The sequence below is a fragment of the Aedes albopictus genome, chromosome 2 (genome assembly GCF_035046485.1).
Source record: "Aedes albopictus strain Foshan chromosome 2, AalbF5, whole genome shotgun sequence".
Lineage (NCBI taxonomy): Eukaryota > Metazoa > Arthropoda > Insecta > Diptera > Culicidae > Aedes > Aedes albopictus.
The window spans coordinates 254,835,925-254,846,361 of NC_085137.1; the positions used below are offsets into that span (position 1 = coordinate 254,835,925).

The 10,437-nt window shown below is 44.6% G+C and overlaps 2 protein-coding genes across 5 annotated transcripts; both read left to right on the top strand.

The window, feature by feature from the left end:
* Positions 1-952: 952 nt before the first annotated feature.
* LOC134288014 (uncharacterized) lies at positions 953-3,333 on the top strand. 4 transcript variants are annotated; one of them, XM_062851552.1, is made up of 2 exons: positions 953-2,935; positions 3,002-3,333. In XM_062851552.1, the coding sequence occupies exon 1, from the start codon at positions 1,358-1,360 to the stop codon at positions 2,417-2,419; it is 1,062 nt and encodes a 353-aa protein (XP_062707536.1). In that variant the 5' UTR covers positions 953-1,357; the 3' UTR covers positions 2,420-2,935; positions 3,002-3,333. The 4 variants fall into 4 exon arrangements, with proteins under 4 accessions (XP_062707536.1, XP_062707534.1, XP_062707537.1 ...); XM_062851550.1 differs by having other exon boundaries at positions 953-2,704; positions 2,771-3,333; XM_062851553.1 differs by having other exon boundaries at positions 953-2,704; positions 2,834-3,333.
* LOC134286472 (uncharacterized protein K02A2.6-like) lies at positions 3,119-6,792 on the top strand. Its single transcript, XM_062848086.1, has 2 exons — positions 3,119-3,163; positions 3,382-6,792. The coding sequence occupies exons 1-2, from the start codon at positions 3,119-3,121 to the stop codon at positions 6,790-6,792; spliced, it is 3,456 nt and encodes a 1,151-aa protein (XP_062704070.1).
* The last annotated feature ends 3,645 nt before the right edge of the window (positions 6,793-10,437 follow it).

Here is a 10,437-nt window from a genome sequence, read left to right on the forward strand (position 1 = left end):
TTCCACTTTAAATCAACCTTAACGTTGAAGCATTCGTCATTGAAATCATTGCCATCATCAAGAATTTAAAAGCAGTTTTCTCGTTCAAAACAAAAGATTTTGCCATGAAAATGTATTCACTGCATTCCACATGAGGAATGAAATACAGTGAATATATTTTCATGGTCATTGTTTTGATTTACAGTGAAAAAAACTGCTTTTCGTTTTCCGAAAAATGATGACGGATGCTTGAGCCTTAAGGTGAATCGGGACGCTGTGTTATTTTTCCTATCTTCCCTCTCTTTCTAACAATTTGCCTCGCGATTTTGAAGATGGTAATCTCGATTTCTATCGCACAGATGAGGCTGAAAAACAATCAGCATATGCACTGCAAGTGAGCATACACAATGATAGATTTTTGTTCCATTATATGAAGTAGAATCTGAGATTACCATCTTAGTAGCAACAGAGCAATGTCGGATATTTCCTCGACCGTCCCGTCCGCCCTTAAGTTTGCATGTAAAGTTATGATTGCTCTAAATATACCCTATGTTGTAGTATGTATTGAGACACCCCTCGTTCTATTTCCGTTTTCTATACACACTCACACCACAGACAAACAGACGTAACACTCTGATAATTTCCATCGTACACCGATTTAACAATCTTCTTCAAAATTTGATAGTTGGCCAACTACCCAACCGTGGCGCTCGCATAGTTTTTTGTTCGAGTTTGACGTTTGCTCACTACCGCCACCTAGTAGGCAGTCGGCCAAACATAGTCCTTTTGGCATTGGGCGAATATGTTTCCGTGACTATGATTTGAATCGAAAAATGTTCAAAGTGTTACGTCTGTTTGTCTGTGCTCACACTCTAGCAGCCAAAGCGTCGGTGACTGAGTTAGCCGCCATCAGTGCTGAGTGAGCCACCGGAGTGTTAAGATCGTTTTCTCAATAAAGTTGAATTATTGGTCTTTTGGCAACACTGTATGCATAATCGTCGGTTTATTTTCGGTGTTCGATTTTTGACGTATTTTGACCGTGCCTTTCTTCACAAGAATTGTGTTAGACTATTTGTGTACATGATTTGAGTTGTTCTGTGCCCGTGATTGATGCGCGATATCGCATATAACAATTGTTTAAGTGCTATTTAGTGTTTGGAAGTTACGAATTGTTTACCCGATATACACCTCCATTCGCTCGTTTTTTTCTGAAGCGCCATCTCGCGAGAAAAATCGGAAACTACTACCTGCCCGTGGAAGGAGAATAAGCATAAATTGCATGCAATTCTCAACGTCCTGCTGTGTGAAATAGTATACCCGTTAGGCGTAATCTACCGAGCAAGTTTTCACCACTCGAAATCGAGCTTTTACCCCGAGGATGGAATCGTGTCGAGTATGCTGCAACCCCTTGAACTCTGGAAGGGTGATTAATTGCAGCGGTTCATGTGGGAGCATTTTCCATTTCGACTGTGCAGGATTGACGAAAACTCATTTCTCCTCATGGTCAGCAAAAGTTGGTCTCATTTGGTTCTGCAGTTCTTGTCGCCTCAACTTTGAACCAGCTGTGTATGATCGCGAGAAAATTATAATGAAAGCCCTGCGAGAATTGCTTATCCGGACTGACTCTATAGATGTACGACTCGGGAACTATGGTGAAAACCTCCGCAGAGTCAATGATACATTGTATGGGTCCAAAACACATACGAAGGCTTCAGATAGTTCTCAACAGAATGCCTCTTTTCTGCAACGAATTGACGCGCTTAATTTCGATGATACTACCGATGACACAATCAATAGCTCGAAATCGTGCGACCATACTTCGTTCTTCGAAGTCCTGGACGAAGTGAACAGTTCCATCGCTGTTCCGGACAGATTCATTGTTGGGGCCAATAAGAGAGTCCAGATAGTGGCAAAAGCTGCATCGAGCTCCTCTTACAACAAAAATACCACTCGAATGGATGTGTCTACCCCTGCCGTTGCTGATAAGCGTACAAACCTGCAAACTGAACAAATTCAATCCACCGTCAATTATGCAACGAGCTGTTCTGAAAAAGTTGGCGATAAATCCATTGAAACTCTCGGCGGTGGCCCTTCCAGACCCAACTCCATGTCATTACGGGTGGCTAGCGGTACTTCAGCTTTTGGTGACCTAGAGTCCTTCTACGTGACACCGTTTGCACCTGACCAAACAGAAGAGGAAGTCAAACAATATGTGATCGATATTTCTAACGTTCACTCGTCATTAGTGAAAGTAACTAAGCTAGTCCCACGAGGCAAAAGCGTTGACGATCTCTCCTTCGTGTCTTTTAAAGTGTCTGTGTGCAAGTCTGTCTCGCGCTTAGTCAGTGACCGCTGGTACTGGCCAGATGGCATTACTGTACGTTCTTTCGAACCGACTCCAAAAAACGAAACTGCTGCACGCCTTCCCACCGTTCAATAAGCAGTTCCAACGTATCACTTCACTTGGGACAAGTTACGTTCCCTGTTTCGTCAGGTAAGCCCTTGAACGGTATATGTCCCGCCGAAGTTGTACAAGATACTGCACAAAATTTAAATGAAGGATCAATCCCGCAGCCTGTTGCCAATCGACCTGCCGACCGTTTTGATCATCATCCCACGTTAATTGACAGTCGTCTCAAGAAATTGCACTGTCTCCATTCTGCAACAACAAACAACAACGATGCGATTCTACTTCCGGGACAAGTTTCGTTCCCTGTTTCGTCAGGTAAGCCCTTGAACGGTATATGTCCCGCCGAAGCTGCTCAAGATACTGCACAAAATTTAAATGAAGGACCAATCCCGCAGCCTTTTACCATCCGACCCCTCGACCATTTTGATGACCATTTCACGGTAGATGGAACGCTCCACATGAAACGAAGTCGTCGCCAGTCTACAACAACAAACAACAACGATGCGATTCTACTTCCGGGACAAGTTACGTTCCCTGTTTTGTCAGGTAAGCCCTTGAACGGTATATGTCCCGCCGAAGCTGCTCAAGATACTGCACAACATTTAAATGAAGGACCAATCCCGCAGCCTTTTGTCATCCGACGCCTCGACCATTTTGATGACCATTTCACGGTAGATGGAACGCTCCACATGAAACGAAGTCGTCGCCAGTCTACAACAAACAACAACGATGCGCTACTACTTCCGGGACAAACGACGTTCCCTGTTTCATCAGGTAAGCCCTTGAACGGTATATGTCCCGCCGAAGTTGTAGAAGATACTGCACCAAGTTTGAATGAGAGTCCACTTTTCCAGTGCAACAACACAAACACGAACTTTAACCATGGAGAAACTTCTTGCAACGGTGCATCCTCCGGCGGATACCACTCGGTAGCACTTCCTGCTTCGTCAGGTAAGTTTTAATTTTTCAATTTCGAGCTGACGGCGCAACAGCTAGCTGATCCAGAAGCGGCGCTAGCAGCAATTAAAGACAAAGTGATACCGAAAAGGAATGTGATTATAGACCGTCTGGACTTTTTCTCCGCTGGACAATCGGCTAGTGAATCGATCGATGACTTTTGCGCCAGATTAAGAGTGCTAGCTAAAGTGGCTAAACTGGGGGTGCTGGAAAAGGAACTTTTGGCATACAAAGTGGTAACAGCGAATAAGTGGCCTCAGCTTCGAACGAAAATGCTGACGATAACGGACATCACCCTCGAAAAAGCTGTTGATTTGTGCAGAGCAGAAGAAATTGCTGCTAAAAGGTCACATGAACTCGGAATCTGCACCGAAGTGAATAAAGTGGTTAAAACAAAAGGATCGAAGCAAAAGTCATTGCGATGCAAGTTCTGCGGTGATATGCACGAGTTCGCGAAGGGTGTTTGCCCAGCCTTGGGCAAAAGGTGTCACAAGTGCAAGGGAAAAAATCACTTCGAAAAAGTGTGCAAATCCGGCGGCAAGCTGAAGAGCCGGAAGCAAAGAAGAGTGAAAGAAGTGAAAGAGGACAACAGTGGTTCAGAATCGGAAAGTGATACGGAAAGTGAACTGTCACAAGAAGAATCGAGTGAAGAATACGAAATTGGCAAAATCTATGACAATTCAAACAGTGGTGGAAGTGTTATGGCAGAACTGAATCTGAAATTCAACGAAGCTTGGGAGAATATTTTGTGTGAGTTGGATACCGGTGCTAATACCAGCCTTATCGGATATGCAACTCTTGCAAAGCTGTCGGGAGTTCGAGAACCAACGCTACTTCCATCTAAATTGCGTCTGCAAAGCTTTGGTGGTAGCCCAATCAACGTCCTTGGACAAGTGAAAATACCATGTCGCCGCCTGGGGAAGAAGTTTCTTCTAGTGCTACAAGTGGTCGACGTCGATCACCGGCCCCTTTTATCGGCGCGAGCTTCCAAGGAGCTCGGACTCGTTAAGTTTTGTAATACGGTGACGTTCATCAATCAGGATCCGACTAAGCAAGTAACAGAATCAGACAGACTGTTCAACATCTATCGTGTAGAGGCGCTGAAAATCATCGAACGTCACGAAGAATTATTCACAGGATATGGCAAGCTTCCGGGGACGGTTAAGTTGGAGCTGGATCACGACGTCAAGCCATCAATACAACCACCACGTCGTGTGCCTATTGCCATGAGAGGTAAGCTGAAGCAGGAATTGGAATCTCTCGAGAAAGACGGCATAATTACGAAGGAAACAAGCCACACGGACTGGGTCAGCAATATAGTCGTTGTCCAACGCGGTGGAAAGGATTCAGCAGTCAGAATTTGTTTGGATCCAATTCATCTGAACAAAGCGCTCAGGAGACCAAATCTACAATTTGTAACGCTGGACGAAATACTGCCGGAGTTGGGGAAGACAAAAGTTTTCTCGACAATGGACGCTAGAAAAGGTTTCTGGCATATAGAACTGGACGAGCAGAGCAGTAAATTGACCACGTTTTGGACTCCGTTCGGGCGTTATCGCTGGACACGCCTTCCGTTTGGAATTGCCCCAGCACCAGAGATTTTTCAGATCAAGCTACAGGAGGTGATTGAAGGTCTGGATGGAGTGGAGTGCATTGCGGACGATCTTCTGGTGTACGGAGTTGGAGAGACCATCGAAGAAGCATTAGCGAACCATAACAGATGTCTCGAAAAGTTGCTTTGCCGACTGCAGTGCCACAATGTCAAGCTCAACAGGTCCAAGCTGAAATTGTGCGAGAGGTCAGTGAAATTCTATGGACACCTACTCACCGACGAGGGCCTCAAGCCAGACGATTCGAAGATCGAGGCGATCCGTGAATATCCGAGACCGTCAAACCGGAAGGAAGTTCACAGATTTATTGGAATGGTGACGTATTTGGGTCGTTTTATTCGGGATTTGAGCGCCAACTTGACAAATCTACGGAAGCTCATACCGGAGACACAGCCCTGGAAGTGGACATCGGTAGAAGAAAACGAGTTCAACCAAGTGAAGGCACTAGTGTCGGACATAGGAACGCTTCGATACTATGACGTGAATCAACCCATTACAATCGAGTGCGATGCTAGCTGCATTGGCCTCGGTGTAGCCGTGTTCCAACAAGAGTCGGTAATAGGATATGCGTCGAGAACACTAACATCAACGGAGAAGAACTATGCCCAGATCGAAAAAGAACTGCTGGCTATAGTCTTTGCATGCGTTCGATTCGATCAGTTGATAGTGGGTAACCCAAAGGCAACTGTAAAGACTGATCACAAGCCACTGCTTGCGATCTTCAAGAAACCCCTCCTATCGGCGCCCCGTCGTTTACAGCATATGCTGCTAAACCTTCAACGCTATAATCTCTCTGTTGAGTTTGTCACCGGAAAGAACAACGTTGTTGCTGACGCGTTATCCCGTGCACCGTCGTTGAACTTTGAACCCCGAGATGCATACAGGAAGGAAAACATTTTCAAGATTTTCGAGGCTGTTGAAGATTTGAAATTGAGCAACTATCTCTGCGTAACGAGCTCCAAACTGGACGAAATTATGCACGAAACAAAAGTGGATCCAACGATGCAGCTGCTAATCCAATACGTTCGGCATGGGTGGCCGGACAGTGCTGAAGGTGTTCCAGACAGTGTTAAAGTGTACTACGGACATCGGGACGAAATTTCCACTCAAGATGGACTAATCTTCTGCAACGATCGTATCCTGATACCCCATATCCTGCGAAAGAAGCTGGTTGAAAGTTGCCACGCAAGCCACAACGGCGTGGAAGCAACTTTAAAACTGGCACGAGCTAATTTGTTCTGGCCGGGTATGTCAGTTCAAATCAAGGATGCGGTAAAAAACTGCAGTGTGTGTGCCAAGTTTTCGTCGTCACAACCTAATCCTCCGATGAGAAGTCACGAGATCCCCGTTCATCCGTTCCAGCTTGTTTCCATGGACGTTTTTTTCGCTCAGCTCAATGGTGTAAAAGGTAAATTTCTCGTCACCGTTGACCACTTCTCAGATTTCTTCGAGGTGAACCGATTGAACGATTTGAGTCCAGAGTCCGTCGTCGCTGCGTGCAAGCAAAACTTCTGCCGCTACGGAATACCACAAAGAGTTGTTACAGACAACGGTACCAACTTTACCAGTCAGAAGATGGTCAAATTTGCCGCGGATTGGGATTTTGAACTGGTTTCATCTGCGCCGCATCATCAGCAGGCCAATGGAAAAGCGGAGGCGGCAGTCAAGATCGCTAAACATCTGATGAAAAAGGCTGACGAGAGCGGAAGTGACTTCTGGTACGCACTCCTCCATTGGCGAAACATTCCCAACAAGATTGGATCGAGTCCCGTGGCACGACTATTCTCACGTTCTACTAGATGTGGTGTCCCTACATCCACAGACAAACAGACGTAACACCTTGAACGATTTTCATGGAAATCCATCGCCCAGTTCACACTACCATCACCTGGTGGAAAAGTTGCACGAATCACGGTGTTGTGCAATATCGCCAACAGAAGGCGCTAGTGTAAAACGTCAAACGCATATAAAAACGATGCGCGCGCCTCTGGTTGTGAAAGCCACAACTATGAAAATTTAAAATGATCGTTAAAAACGTGGTCGATGGAAATTTCGCAAGTGTTACGTCTGTTTGTCTGTGCTACATCCATAAATAATCTTCTGCCAAAGTTGGTGGAGGATGTTCCCGCTAAAATAGAGGAGAATCGTAGACGTTCAAAATTGTACTACGACAGAAAAACGAAGATCTTACCGAAGCTATCAGTTGGTTCTCCGGTCTACGTCCAAGTGCATCCGGAGTCTTCAAAACAATGGTCATCAGGAGCAGTTTCTCATCGGTACAATGACAGGTCGTATTCGGTGAATGTGGACGGTACCAATTGGCTTTCAAGGGCAAAACAAAACATACTGTTGCCCATCTTTGTTTCGGTAGCGCAACTACCGAACTGATGATGTTAACCTTTTTTACATACCTATCAACATAATCTGTTGGAGGAATTATTTTATTTTTCCTACTTACAACCCACATACGACAACTTTTTAAGTGGGAATGGTAGAACTTTTGATTCCCTCGGTCGCACGTACATTAGTTTTGCATTTTGTTCCACCATTTCCGTGAAAAATGAGATCCGGCTTGTGCAAGTGAGGAGTTGAGGTTAGAATTGTAGGATATTCTAGGTTAGATTTGCTGTCCATTTCGCCTGAACGATTTTCAGACCCAGAAATATCGTACTTCTAATTAGTTTTCACTGCCGTAAAAAATACTGTTATGCTCAGAATAAACAGTTATACCTTCGGATCACACTTATTTACTCATGAATCTTAATCTGACTGTAAAAATAATGAATTTCTTTCCAATGTTTTGAAACCCCGAACGAATTTGACATTGATTTCGGGAAGCATCATCACGACGACGACAACACTCCCAAGCGGTCGAATCGTCGTTTTGGGGGCGAATTATCGTCGATCTTTGGTCCATTTGAAGCCGCGTAAAGACCCCGATACGCCGCTAAGCCGTGCAATGCCATCCGCCCGTGATGTTCCTAGCGAACACAACACGCTGTCGCAAGCTGAAAGTTTTGCCGAATGTTCTCCGCCAACCCAACCTGTACAAGAAACACCAACGATGCCGACGATGCCTACTGCGTTCCCCGCGTCGTCATCGTTATCACCAAGCGAGCCAACTGCGACGATGACAACAAGCGAATCAACCGCGACGATGTCAACAAGCAGCGCTAAATCGAAGAGGGTTCCGCCGGTTATACCGACAAAGTTAGACCGACCAAGAAGAAACATTCGAGTTCCGGAAAAGTTAAAAGATTTTCGTTTAGAGTTTTGAAAAAAGGGGAAGATGTTGTAGTATGTATTGAGACACCCCTCGTTCTATTTCCGTTTTCTATACACACTCACACTCTAGCAGCCAAAGCGTCGGTGACTGAGTTAGCCGCCATCAGTGCTGAGTGAGCCACCGGAGTGTTAAGATCGTTTTCTCAATAAAGTTGAATTATTAAATGTTAACCCGGTGTTTTACATAAAACCATAACACCCTATATTAGCATGCAATAAGGCTTCAACACCGTGGTTACTTGGGTAAGCTCGTAGCCCAGTTTAGTGAAAGACTTTCACTAGGTGGGCTGAGTTTTGAGCTGTCAAATAATCTCTAACAATAGAGATTCAGGGCTACCAACTTTGACAAATCGTGCTTCACGTCAAAAAGTGACGTTCGACTTAGTTGTAACTGGGCTATAGCCCACCTAACGGGCGCCCAGTTAAAACGCAGCCCATATAAACGCCCAAGTAACCAAGGTGCTGAAGCCTTATTGCATGCAGATATACGGTGTACTTAGAGCAATCATTACTTTACATGCAAACTTAAAGTTGATTTAAAGTGGAAAAGGGCAATTATGCGACTGCAATCAACCTTAAGTTTGCATGTAAAGTAATGATTGCACTAAATACACCGTATATCTGCATGCAATAAGGCTTCAGCACTGTGGTTACTTGGGCGTAGCCCAACGACCGAAAGTTTACTGTACATACATTACTTTACAATCATGGTTCCATAAAAATGGAAACACAGAATGTTCATTAAGTCCACACTCATCTCCAATAAAACCGACTTGCGATTAAAATTACTATTCTACAGGATTAAATTAAATGTACAACGCCTTTTTATTGGTGTTCTGAAGTTTACCGTGGCACTATGTCACACGTAAAAAAAAAGATTCGGCGATTAACCGGACTCAAACTAAGCGTCTTGTGATAGTCAAGCCAGGCTCGCAAGCTTACCACTTTTCTATCGAACCAGTTGAAGAGAGAGACGACCGAACACGTGTAGAGTAGTGTAGAAATTGTGTCCAAGTGAAAGTTCACCTAGCCATGGGGTCTGTTCGTCCATTTATGTACGCCCGGTATTAGCCTGTGTATCCATCCCTTGCTGGAGGAATACCATTCCCTCTGCCACTTCAACAAAGACGATGTTCTGACGATTCTCCTCGCGCCTCTTACTTAAATTATTTCGCGCCTAGGCCTTAAGGGAAGGAGAACCTCTTCAAAACCGAAGCGGACACATACGCCGAGGGGCTGGACTACGATTGCGGAAACAGTTCTCAACCGATTTCAACCAAATTTGTTTTATGTCGTTTTCGTTTTTGCGGTGGTACTACACCGGTGTAACACTTTTGCACCGAAAATGTTCGTTTTTGATTTTCGTGCTACACCGGTGCAGCACTATTTCTGCACCGCGCATGATAGCGCCCAGGTAACCACTAAGCACTGTTCTGAGCATTATAACAGCCATTAAACAGCTTTTCAGTGCTAAATAGCTCTATATAAGCATTCCTAATGCTTATGGACACTATAACCAGTAAGAACTAAATTAAGTCCTGTAAGCCTATATAAAGCCTACAAGCTGTAAAGAAGTTTGTCAGTGCTGTCACAGGGCTTGGAGCACATGACGTTTATATCCTCGTTTATATCAATCAAAATAGATTTCGACCAAAACAGACTCGAGTCGGTCATGATCAATATGTACATTTTAAACATCCATGTCGGACGGGATTGGCGGAACGGGATTATTTTTGTTGTTGGAATGTTTATCGGAATGGTGTTGTTAAATAGATATTGCTTTTTTCACTGAAAATTTTCCTTGCTTCGCTGAACAACTTGATGTTTTCTCCCAGCGAAGGCTAACGCGATACAGAAAATCGCTGAATTTTACACTAACACTGCAGAAAATCTGTCAACAATAACTCAATACACATGCATTTTCAGCGAAAAGATCTATTTGCATGACAACAATCCACTCCCATGTCTACCGGGCGGCCGCCGTCAAATATCAGGATTGCCAACTGTCCGGCGACTGCTGTCAGTTTTCTTTGTCGCCGAATCTGGCGCTGGGTCTTCGGCGCGGAAACCCAAAGGTGGGAATAAAATTTTGGGGTTTGCGCGCAATAATGGAATCTGCCCAAGTAACCACTAAGCACTGTTCTGAGCATTATAACGGCCATTAAACAGCTTTTCAGTACTAAGTAGCTCTATATA

Excerpts from the sequence above, each read along its gene's own strand:
- LOC134288014 (XM_062851552.1), top strand. The coding sequence starts at position 1,358 with ATGGAATCGTGTCGAGTATGCTGCAACCCCTTGAACTCTGGAAGGGTG.
- LOC134286472 (XM_062848086.1), top strand. The coding sequence starts at position 3,119 with ATGCGCTACTACTTCCGGGACAAACGACGTTCCCTGTTTCATCAG. Across the intron at positions 3,164-3,381 it reads GACGTTCCCTGTTTCATCAG|CTAGCTGATCCAGAAGCGGC; the intron begins GTAAGCCCTTGA and ends ACGGCGCAACAG.